Below are 12364 nucleotides of genomic sequence, written 5' to 3' on the forward strand. Positions count from 1 at the left end.
ACTTCAAAATAATTAGAGAAGTGCTTGGTGCGAATTGGAAGACAACAACCTTAACCCTTAACCTCTTTAGAACGCACTTGAAATCTCTTAGTTGTTGAACTTTTCACGTAAAAACCTGCTAAAAGGTCAAACATCACTCAGAGCAGGAGAGCAACATAACACAAAAATTTTATAGATTTCACATAAATAATTAATTATTAATATTCAAGATATACATTTTTTTCAATAATTTGATTTAGATCTTTAAAAATCTGTCCATTTTCTATCACACTGCAGCTCTTAGTTTGACAGTTATGTGCTTAAATTCTCTGCATAAATTTTCAGCTTCTCACAAAGATACTAAAAGAGAGAGAGCGAGACTAAGAGTGCTCTTGACTTAAGGATACGAGTACGATTGACTTTTATTATTCAAATTGGTAAGATTGTGGTCCAATACTTGAGGCATACCATTGCAGCATATTTTCCCAGAAATCCGAAATAGGCAAGAATGCGCGCTTTATGCATTCCATAATAATCATAAATATATAAATTAGTGTTTGTAATCAAGTGAGTGCAAAAACAGATAGAACTATTAAGACACTGAAAATTATGGCTTAATTATAATTGAGTACGCCGTGACTGCCATAATTTAATTAAGGAAAATTGTCTAACCGCGTTGCTTATAGTGGTACCCTGTAGGAAAAACTAGACGGAAAGTATCGCCAGTAAACTTTTAATGAATAAACTTTTAATGAATAAACTTTTAATGAATATTTACTCTTATATTTTTAAGAAATTTATAAATACGTCGTATAATATAACAAAACTCCATTGTTTTACAATGCATTATAAGCATTTCTAAATCTGCGTGCTCTCTGCTTTCGTTTGCGTTACCACTTTCTTAAGTGCTAATGGTCTTAAGAGTAATTTTATGTTTTAGTCACCTGTTAAAGAAAAATACAACCTCAGGCATTAAATAGTTCTTCGTAAGGCTTAGCTGTTATGATTATGCGCGATTTCATGCAGGGAAGCATAATGCTATGTTGTTCACTGCAATTCTCAAGCGCTAAATTTAGATACTCAAGAAGACCAAGTAGTAGTGAACATCATGCGCATATTACACATGGCTTTACACGGTGCCTTGATCAACAACATAGTACAAATTGGTTAGTCTATATATATGTACCTATATATAAATGCCGGCGCGGGCGTTGTCAATTTGCTTGTCTGAAGCACATACATTACGACAGTTCATACATTAAATGTAATATTTACATCAAATAAACCGTTTTTGTCTGTTCTGAGCACAATATAAATGTCTGTGTTATTAATTATTAACAAAAAATTTGTATTTTTTTAAATTTTTAATGACAATATTTTAATGTTTTTGCGCTTGACACCGAGCGATAAGACTTGCCGCTTGCTTATCGTTGGGGGTCAGTGTTGAAGTCACTTCCATATTTCACCTTAAACGGAGTGCAATAAACTGTTACAAAAACAAAAACACAGATTATCAGATATACGACGTGAGATAATTAGGATAAAGTAGGTAAGCTTTCTTCTAGAATTTCGAAAAGAATCTAACGCTAAAGATGTACTGCCAATAGAAAATAACAGTTAACCGGTATTTTGAATAACAATACGATATTGTATTGAGAATAATTTCTTTATTTTGCAATTCACAATCTGATCACATTATATTGGTATTATTAACCGAAAAATGGTAAGTGCTTACCAATCCGTGTTATAATATATAGCAACAATATTTGTTTATGATCGCGACTTGTCTTCCAGTTGTTTGAACTGTCTCAAAATAGCAAGATACGTTAATACTGAGCAAGACAACTATTGTAGAAAGATAAAATATCTATATACCATATATATTTACTGTTGTATTTTATATTAACTAATTTTACCTTAAAAAGTGTGGAGTTGTCAATTGTAAATAGTTTGCAGGCGGTAAATTGTATATCCAGCTTAAGATTTGTGGTTAAAAACTTATCAGTCTGAAAATGCCAGTTTATTAAGCATAAAATGTGGTGGAAAAAACTACTAAATATATATATAAAAATAAAATAAAATTTAAAAAATTAAAAAAAAAAAATTAAAATAAATAAAATAAAATAAATTAAAATAAAATGAAACTAAATAAAATAAAATAAAATGAAATAAAATAAAATGAAATAAAACAAATTAAATAAAATTAAATTAAACTAAATAAAATAAAATAAGATAAAATCAAACGAAACAAAAAAAAAATAAAATAAAATAAAAAAAATATAATAAAAAAATAAATAAAATAAAATAATATATATTAAAATAAAATAAAATAACATTTGATAAAATAAAATATAATATAATATAATAATATAAGAAAATAAAAAATTAATAAATAAAATGAAATAAAATAAAAAATAAATAAAATAGGGTTAAAATAATAATAAAGTAATAAAGATCAAATATAATAAATAATAATATAAAAAACCAAATTAAAAAAATCTATTTTCTATTCAAATTCAATACTTACAACTTTCCGGCACTTTTCGTTACGTCCATAAATACTGGACAATATTGCAGACATTTGATGCGCCTGTAAATTTCGTATGAAAACAATCTTTTTATTTGACTTACAAAATACAATTTTTTTTTTGTGAACATAACCTACTTCCTTGGTCAGCGCGCTGCAGCAGCGTGAGACTAACGTTATAATGCTAATGTGCAAATATAGTGAGGCAATGTGCCATATGATGAACTTGACCCTGGGCATTTCTTTAGCAATCGATGCCATAATATATATAAGCGCCGATGCCTTATAGAATATATATACGAAGTACACCAACAGAGCCGGGCCAACATAGTTGTTGAGCTGTTTGTAGATCCTAAGCAGATCGTAGTGTGTGCGATATATAAAGGAGCTGGCACTGTCGAAAGGATTCTCTGCTAGTTCTGAATGCTGCCGCTCTTCTGTGAGAATTACATAGAAAACTTTTGGATTTAATGACTTGCTAGAACACCGGGTCTGTGTCTTCTCTTTAATAGCGAAGGACTTTGCGAATTCGTTGAGATACCGAAAACGCATTGTCAGTAGATGGCATATAACCGCTATGAAAATTACAAAACAATTACTGATGGTGTTCTCTATTAAATAGAACGCAAGTGTTAAAAGACTTGACGTGGGAATATTTTTACTAAAATAGATAATCTGAAACATTAGTGCTATGAAGATGCACAGCAGTACCAAATAGCGCCTATAAAAGGCGCAATTATTCTGTATGGGTGTCTCGATACTCGTACAGGCTTGGAGTTGTTGATCGATTAGCAGTAACTTGTTGACAATCTTTTGAAAGTCGTGCGATTTCCACGCGCAACCCAACGTAATGGTTACGAAGCAGAGAATGCTTAGCATTATGTGCAAAGCGATGTTCACATTGTCCACACCGCCGAAAATGTGGAAACTGTATCCGCAGATGGGTGAAAATAGCAGGTATGTACTACCGATGGCCAGCAGAATGCACAGTGTACGCACGGCGGTCGTGTATAGGGCAGTGATGAGACGCTTGCGATAAGTTGGGCCGATTTCAAAATCGTTGACTATCGTGTAAAATGGCAATAAACCGATGGCGGTCAGTGTGTATATAATCCACTTGATCTCCGCAAATGTGCTGTAGGCACTGGTGAAGCTTTGCTGTGGATCTCGACATTGTATTCCGATGTTTATAGTTAATTGTTGTCTTACTGCTTCGGTACGGGCCATAACCGATGTGTTATTAATGCCACTTTGAGGTTGATCTGAAGCAACTTTAGGCTATGCTTGCTCTGTGTACACTAAATACTAATAGCTCAAATAATTATTCTTTTCTTTTATACAAGTATATTTGAGCAAGCAATTTTTGTTTGGCAATAAATAAATAAACGAAAGCATACAATTTTCATATCTATTTATGCGAAGATATTGATATAAATGTCGTACAAAGAGAAAGTACGTGTCAACAAAAGGTGCCATTTATCCAATTGATTTCTTAAGTTCATGCAAACAAATAATAATAATTAATATTTTAGTAAATTTCTGTAGAAATATTATACTTTCGGAGCCGACATCTATGCTTTATACATTACAGATGATAATCAAAATTGAAGAAGTAATTTAACGTTATTCAGACCGCGTTGTTTAGAAAATAGCAATATGTGGTCTGGGAAATTGGATAGTATCTCGCTGATTTTATTAAATAAAATTATAAATATGACCACAGATAAAGCGGAACCTTGAGGAACTCCATTTTCCAAAGGCAAACAGTGAGAAAAATTATTGTGAACTTTGACCCGAAATTTTCGGTTTGTAAAAACATTTTTAAGTAGGTTTTATATTTTTGGACCCAATTTTAAATTTGCTATTTTATATAATACTATTTATAATATTATTATATAATTATTTATAATTGTATTTCCTTTATTAAATAAATAAATTTAATTACAATAAATAAATAACAGCTGTATTGGTGCTTAGACCTCCCCACCTATTTGTGTTGTGCGTTTCGTTAGTATTTACGACTTTTTGAGCCGCTCTTGAATGGTTCATTTAGTTTTCTGAATAAATTCGGATTTTTGCCTTGGCCTGTCTAGCGAAAGGGCTATTTAGTAGTAATAAAGATGACCAAATCAGAGCAGTTATCCAACAGAGCAGGCTGTCCACTCTGCAACATCTCCCATCCTTTCTTATGCAACTACATAATGAGAGAGTACCAAAGAAGATGAGTTTTTTTTTAACTAAGTGATAATTACTTATTTATATATTTCTTGCAACAGTAAAAACTTGAGTAAAAATTAAGATTTTGTAAAGAAAATTGCTACGAAATCAGAGCATGACCGCGCCCACAAAACGGTATTACTCGAAAATATGTAATAATCCATACACTTGTTACCAATTAAATACAAAACTGATGTTTGGCGTAGAGAGACTCAGGTTTATATATACCTTACCAGATCATCTGAAATGATTGTTGTAGCTTTAAATACCCTCGGTTTAATGTTAGCGGGCACCAAATCATAAAGAGGTCGGCCCATAAATTCATCTCGTAAGGTAGTAGTAATTTCAGAGAATATGGCTTTAACAATAAATTCTTGCGAACATCTCAATAAGTTACACACTAATTATATTCTGAATATTCACAAGCGAATTATTGTACAGTTCCATTGAAACTCAGCGATTGCCTTGCTTGCTTTTATTTAATCGAAAATATTTCACAAATTAAGTAAGTTTATTATAAACTGCGTCAGCCGAGGCCTCAGCTCTCGCTTCCTCCAACTGTTTGAATTGTATTATAATAACCAGATAAGCGGTTATGGCTGAGCCCATCTGAAAGCGCGCATGTTCATTTAAATAACTGAAATAGAAGCGTTATACACTTACGTTGAAAAGCGTTGATTTGTCGATGTTAAAGAAACCATAAGCAGTAAACTGGATATCCTGCTTAATGCTCTTGCTTAGAAATCTATCGATCTGCAGCGAAATTAAAAAGTCAATTTGAAATTTGCTTTATACATAATATAATCTGAAACAATTGTACCAGCTTCTGTTGCGCCGCGTCTCTACCGTAGATGCGCGCCACTGCGCGCGACGTTGCTTTTGCCTAGAAACATAAGTATTTAAGTAAGAACTCAATGATCTAATAAATGCTTTTCAGTCACCTCCTTTGTTGCCGCGTCACTGTAATTAATAAGCAATGCTGCGATTGGCATATGGATACAAAGAAAGACGATGCACCAAATTATTCCTCTAACATTCATATCATCCATTTGCATCATAAGGTAGAACTGATACATCGACAAAGTGATGGAGTAGGAGAAGTAAGCTATGAAAAACAGCAGCGTGGTGTGCACGAAATTGTTGAGCTTTCGGAAAATCGCCAGCAAATTATTATGCTCGCCATAGAAGAGCAGCATTTCGGCTGAGAAAGTCTTCAGCGCCAACACAAAGTTATTCGCATTGTTGTAAGCGCCGTGCCGCGTCATATATAATTTGATGAACTCGTTTAAATAACGAAAGCGCACCGCCAGCAAATGCAGCAGAGTCGCCACGAATATCACATAACTGTTAATTATGGCGTGAAGTAGCAGGTAGAATAATATCAAGCCTACACAGATAACAGACGAAGTGCAGTTAGCCATCCGTCGCCATTCCACGATACATACGATTACCGTATGGATCAGCGGCAGCCACATGTAACGCTCATGGAGCGTGCAGTTATTTTCCAAAGCTTTCTGTGCGTATGCATACTGTTGCAGCTCTTTGTCCACGCCGAGCAGCTGGTTGATGATTAATATAAAATTCTTTGACTTTTGCACACTTTGCCACAAAATAATGGCGCAGCTCAGTGTGCCCAAGAAAAGTTGCAGCGCTATGGTCATGTTATCCATTTTACTATAAATAAAAATTATATCGTTGGCGAAGGGCGAGAAGACTATGTACATGTACAGTAATATGCCGATAAAGTAGAAAATGCGCAGGAGAGTGGTGTAGAGTGATGCGAAGCTGTGCCCTTGCGGCAATGCAATTTTATATTCGTGTACAACTTTGAAAATCGGTACTACACCCAAAACTTTTAGCACCGCCAGTATCCATTTCATATCCTTAACGAGCGTGTATATTGTGGCGCGTTTATGTTGTTGCTGGCGTGTATACAAGACGTCCATTCTTATTGCTTCTGCTGCCATTTTGACTGCATTGGAACACGGTAGAACAACTTTTGTGCGATTTGATGTGCTTTTGGCTAGTAATGAAGCCTTTTACTGCCGTTAGAATATACATACATATATGTATATGTATGTAATTATAATTAGAGAAGCGATATACATACATACATATATTTGGATTACATACTTAAATGAATTATGATGCATTAGTGAGTGGTAATGAATATTCGGAGTTGTCAATAACATTGAGTTTGTGTGCTTCGCTGTCACAAAGGTTGGCTTTCAAGCATATTAATATATTGAATATAGTACTATTGTTTAACCTGATTAGTAATGACTGGCAGTTAAATATAATTTATACAGGGTGCATTATTCTTAACGTCGGGTATTTAAATATACAGAAAACATGGCTAACCAAGGTCATCTATTACGGAGATCAGAAGTGCCAGGAATGGTTGAAAAAATTACATAGTTTGACTTATAGTGTTGTATAAAGCCGTCTCCTGCTGAAATAATTAATCCTTCAGATATTTTTATTGCATTTGCCGGCAGACATCATGAGATAAAACCCATTGAAACCGACTTCCATCCACAGATTTCCATTATTTAAGAAAGCGTAGCGCAGTGCTGATTTTGGCGCGTTGATTCAATGAGAAGTGATTTATGACTTTAATTGATGTTTCCATATAATCCGAACTTAACCCAATCGTTTGACAAAAATCAAAGTTATGCAATACTTACCATCCGTTATAAAAGTTGGCGCACCCTTTATGAGCATACGTGTATACTATTACATATTTAGTTGTTTTTCTGATAAAGGTGTTCTAATGCGGTGTGAAAATATGCGAAATCGCACTTCAACCATGCCCACTTTCCATATAACGCAATTTTAAATTTCATCTGATTCTTTCACTTTTCAGTATACAAATTAAGCACTAATGAATATATTAGGATAAAACTTTGCGCAAATAATGCCTTTAAGATATGCCAGCTCGGATCTAAAAATCGTCAAAATCGGACCATATTAGTTCAAGACCCCACATACCGAATATGTGGACCCCGATGCGTATAGCTGACTTTTTGTCGAAAATATCGTTCAATCTATGAGATATATTTTATATATTTATTAATATAATCTTATCTCGAAAGTTTGTTGAATCGGGTCCATACTGCAAGCTATTTTAATAAAATTGAGAGAGCGTATTTTGCTAATAAGAGTTTATCTTTGTGCCTAAAATGGATACAATTGGGTGAAAAGTTGCCTTAGTCCTCACATAATTGAGCAGTCAGTGCTTCAATTTCTCTGCCTCAATAATACCTTCCTTACTTGTTTGCGTTCATTTCCATGTAGATTTTAGTATTTAGGCCACCAGAAAGGATTCCATATTTTTCAAGATGGCGGCTTTGTCAATAAGTAGTTGAAAATTTACTATTGCAGTGATTTTGGTGGGTTAGTTGATTTTATTTTCCAGATATCCGTAATTATTTTATAGTTTATGACCCAGAAATCATAAAAAATACGAATCGAATATATGTACCTGCCCTAATAAACAACATTTATCATTTCATATACAGTTATATAATGTAACAATCATACATATTCCTATATATTTAACGGAATGCCGCTTAGCTTTCAGATATGTATCTGAAGCCATCAGCATAATTGACAGTAAACAAACTAAGTCATATATGTACGAGTACATATTTACAAATATACCCTATAGGCAACCAAATAAATTACAATTCAGATATATCCATATTGAAAGATGTCGGTGTATTTTTCAAATTTCAGAAACTTACATGAACATATGCTTCCGAGTCTACTAAAGTCATAAGGAGTGGTCATAGTTTCTTCGGTCGAGAACTATAAGTGCAACCAACCGGCGATACAGAGAGTTTGTCGCTCAGACTGCTGTTTCGGATCCATAACTTTTGTTCTCTCTCTCTCTACGGGTTAAGGGTGTTTTGTTGCTCATTGAAGTAGTAAATATTCATAGTTTAATTTAATTAATAATTCGGTTTCGTCTAAGTTGAACAAAGTTTGTGATTTGTATTTTAGTAAAGTCATATATTTTGTTATGTGGTTTCACGAAACTAGCTTTTGTGTATAAGTGCTTTTAACTGGAGGCAGAATTTTATTAATTTAAAATTGTTGTTATTTTCTTGTTTTGAATGAATAAATTTCAAAATTTAGTAAGCACATATATATCCATTGCGTTTATTAAAAATTATATTACCAAATTTAATTTGTTTATCTTTTGTTCAGTAAAAATTTCTGCTCTTCGGCCTTTGAATCCTCCAACTGCTTGAATTGTATCAATATTACCAGGTAAGTGGTAACAGCGGAGAAGATCTGAAATATTTTTTTAGTACAAACGTTGAATTAGAAAAACACATTACTGTGAAAAAAAACCAATACCTTGAATAGTGTTGTGTTGTCAATAGAGAAAAATCCATAAGCGGTGAACTGCACTTCCTGCTTAATGCTCTTCGACAGAAACTTATCAATCTGAAAGTAGATTATATTATGTAAAAGAAAACCACTGTGTAGCTTTGCCTAAGCCAAGAATTTCATTCTTACGATGCCTTGGTACTCCTTGCCCTTGCCGTAAACGCGCGCGAGTATTTGCGCTGTGTTATTAGCCTGGAAGGGAAAGCTATTTTTTAAAAGATTTGACATCAATTTTGTTATTTGTGAGTATAGTATAAAAACATATGTACATATATTATATATATTATATTCAAGAATTTGCTGTCAGCTATCAACCTCTTTGGTGACGCAATCACATCGAAACGCCAGCAATATCAAAACGGTCGCAAAGTTCAGTATCCAAGATAAGTTCCACAGGATATTAAAGCAGCCCTCACCATTGCGCAAATCGTATAAAGTGCAGTCATAAGTGAAGGTCAGCAAACCCGCACAGGCATACAAGAGAAATGCCACCAGACCCAGACCGGCGAATTCGTTGATCATTTTCAGCAAGTCCAACAACTCGTTATGTAAACTGTAAAATGTTGTGGAATTTTGTGCGAAATTTTGCACATCGTGTACTGACGCTTTTGCGCCCTCCGCACCGTATTGAGTTATCAATGTGTTGGTGTGTTGAAAACGCAATGTGAGCTGATGCAGCAGCGCCGAAATGAATACAACAAACACACACGAGGTGAAATTTTCCACCTGGTAAAACGAAATGCCCATAAATAAATAGTTAGGCACAATGCCGTAGAAGGATTTCACAACCGGTATTGTAATTACGCAGAGATAACCAAATAACAACAACAAATAAATATTGAATGCATTTCCAGTGCGGAAGTGCTGTGCTGGCGATGACGCGAGTTCTTCGAATCGCCGATCGATTTTCAGGAATCCGTTAATTATCGCAATTATTTTGGTGCCGTGGCGAGCGCACGACCAGCTAATGACAATATCACCGAAGATGCAGATGAATACGCTTAGTGTTTTCGTAATGCCGTCCGTTTTGCTTTTCAATAAAAGTTTTTGCATAATGGAGGGCGACGCTAAGGCGTAGACATGTAGGAGGTGCATCGCAGTTCTAGCGCAAAAGATGGCTCGAGTGATGTGCACCGACAACCCTTTGGGCGCAGTGATCTCATTAGGGTTCGGTGCTCTATAGAATGGTATCAGACCAAATAACTTCATTATCAACACATTCCACTTGATGCACGTGAGTATTGTCGACGCGCTCGGCTCTCGCGCTTTACGAACTTTTACGCTACTCACATTTTTGTGGCAGAAAATGCGTCGTTTAGTCCACATTTTTATAGAAGCGGTGCGTTGGTTGCGCGAGTAAAGAGTAAAGAGCTACTGCGATCGGATTACTATTGAATTAAATGCTTGATTGGATTGCCCGCATTGCAGGTTATTAATAAGCGCAGCTAATTGATTTTGCAATTAATTGCAGAGATAATTTTGTTGGTAAAAAATCTTTAAATTAGATAAGAATGTCTACATAAAGTGAATTACAATAAATATTTAACGAAATTGATGGTTGACGCTACATCAACGCTTTCACAGCCATATAGAAATGCTTGACCCGAGCCTTAGGGCTTTTGTAACCATGTGTGCGATTCAAATTCAAAAACGTCCAATTTTTCAACGAGCATGTCTTCCTTAAATTAGCTCCTCACTTCCGACTGTAAATTGCCTAATCGTTATCTGGAAATGTCTCCAATTTTATAGTGCAAAGTGAAGTTTACTATAGCCAGCCGATGAGCGATCAGTTGGGTCGCTATAGCTAATCAGTTCACGAACAATCAATCAATGAATGCAAAAGGTAATAAAAACAGAACTTGGTTAACCAGAGTTCGCAATTAACCACAAATTCACTCTCCTTCCAAAAATATAATTACCACGCGGAGTTCGTAGTATGGAAGTAGTTTGAGAATAACTACATAGTCTAGAAGAAGCTCAGCAAAATGCAGGCTTGTATTTTTTATGTGAATCTGGAGTTGTCTTCTTAAACGTATTTTGGTAAAACCTTAGGAATAGTTTGTAATCTTACAGACAAATAGACGGAAATAACTTTTTGGACCCAGCTCAGCTTTTACTGTTACACAAGTGAAATAGTTACACTACCGTTATATTTTCCATCACCTCAGAAGCCACGGCATCACATGCACTACAAATTACCGCAATCGTTATAAATTAAGCGAAAACCCGACAAAATATAATGACAAAATGTTATATCTCTTCTCAAAGCCCATGGCTTCAACTACGGTCATTAAAGCCATGTAAGATTGTTTGGTCAAGATGTAGAACGTGACTCCCATGTAAGAAAGCATTGCTATGTCGCCGCTTTTGTTGATGTGGTAGCTCACCTGCCGCAAATTGCTTTTCACTAGTTTAAATTTTTAGAAAAAGTCAAATTATGATAGTACTTGAGTTTAGTTTCAATATCGCTCCGATATCTAAGATAACAAATAAGCTGTGCGATTCAAAACGGTATTTTATTAAAAGTTGAATGAGAAATGACCGAAATTAAGACAGATTTTTTAATTGATTTTATTGAGTGTAGAGAACTAAATTTCCGAGTTAAAAAAATACATAAGAAAAAATAAAATTTGCCTTAAAATAATCTAACTTCAACCGTCAATATCTTTTAAACCATTTGGTTTACGAAAAAAATCGTTCTACTAAATCTATGAAATGAGATATTTTTTCAAGTAGTTAGAGGCGAGATTTCAACAAGAAAAAAGTAGAAAACTGTAAGGCGGAGAACCTGCCTGTTATAGTTAAGAGCTCATACTTGGAGATAGTTTTGTAGAGGTGTCTAAGAGCCTATTTTTCAGAGTACTAAGGGGAAAAAAATATTCGTGTTTTTTTTTAACCCCATTAATATATATATATATTAAAGAGTAGGGTGGAGCGAAACATTTTATTTTTTTGCTTAGCCTAAGGGTAAAATTTGTAGATTACAAAAAAAACAGTTTTTGAAAAAATTTTTTTTTTTTTTTTAACATCTAGAGGCGGCCCTCACTCACTTTTAAAGTAAATTTCGAGCTAAGATTTTTTTTGGACAAAAAATTAATAATTTTTGGTTTAAACATTCTGACATTTATTTAAAAATTACGGAATGTGACGGTTTTTGACTCAAAATTTATTTTAACCTTTAAGGAAAGCATGTTGTCGTTTACGACTTTTTTTAAAACTCCAATAATGACTACAAAAACTTTT

At 34.1% G+C, this 12364-nt stretch overlaps 2 protein-coding genes across 2 annotated transcripts; both read right to left on the bottom strand.

Moving 5' to 3' along the window:
• Window positions 1-5224: 5224 nt before the first annotated feature.
• LOC106627548 (gustatory and pheromone receptor 32a) lies at window positions 5225-6690 on the bottom strand. The gene is made up of 4 exons (XM_070107601.1): window positions 5665-6690; window positions 5544-5606; window positions 5387-5476; window positions 5225-5332 (listed from the first exon to the last, which is right to left on the bottom strand). The coding sequence occupies exons 1-4, from the start codon at window positions 6688-6690 to the stop codon at window positions 5225-5227; spliced, it is 1287 nt and encodes a 428-aa protein (XP_069963702.1).
• A 2216-nt stretch (window positions 6691-8906) lies between these two features.
• LOC106627549 (gustatory and pheromone receptor 32a) lies at window positions 8907-10544 on the bottom strand. Its single transcript, XM_070107602.1, has 5 exons — window positions 10539-10544; window positions 9437-10492; window positions 9251-9313; window positions 9089-9178; window positions 8907-9022 (listed from the first exon to the last, which is right to left on the bottom strand). The coding sequence occupies exons 1-5, from the start codon at window positions 10542-10544 to the stop codon at window positions 8921-8923; spliced, it is 1317 nt and encodes a 438-aa protein (XP_069963703.1). The 3' UTR covers window positions 8907-8920.
• Window positions 10545-12364: the final 1820 nt, after the last annotated feature.

Source organism: Bactrocera oleae, chromosome 3 (assembly GCF_042242935.1).
Source record: "Bactrocera oleae isolate idBacOlea1 chromosome 3, idBacOlea1, whole genome shotgun sequence".
Lineage (NCBI taxonomy): Eukaryota > Metazoa > Arthropoda > Insecta > Diptera > Tephritidae > Bactrocera > Bactrocera oleae.

What these genes read in the sequence shown, in the direction of transcription:
- LOC106627548 (XM_070107601.1), bottom strand. Translation starts at nt 6,690, where the DNA reads ATGGCAGCAGAAGCAATAAGAATGGACGTCTTGTATACACGCCAGCAA. An exon ending in GTGACGCGGCAACAAAGGAG is followed by an intron (nt 5,607 to 5,664) that starts GTGACTGAAAAG and finishes TTATGTTTCTAG; the next exon opens with GCAAAAGCAACGTCGCGCGC. An exon ending in ACAAATCAACGCTTTTCAAC is followed by an intron (nt 5,333 to 5,386) that starts GTAAGTGTATAA and finishes GCGCGCTTTCAG; the next exon opens with ATGGGCTCAGCCATAACCGC.
- LOC106627549 (XM_070107602.1), bottom strand. An exon ending in GTGATTGCGTCACCAAAGAG is followed by an intron (nt 9,314 to 9,436) that starts GTTGATAGCTGA and finishes TTTCCCTTCCAG; the next exon opens with GCTAATAACACAGCGCAAAT. An exon ending in ACAACACAACACTATTCAAG is followed by an intron (nt 9,023 to 9,088) that starts GTATTGGTTTTT and finishes AAAATATTTCAG; the next exon opens with ATCTTCTCCGCTGTTACCAC.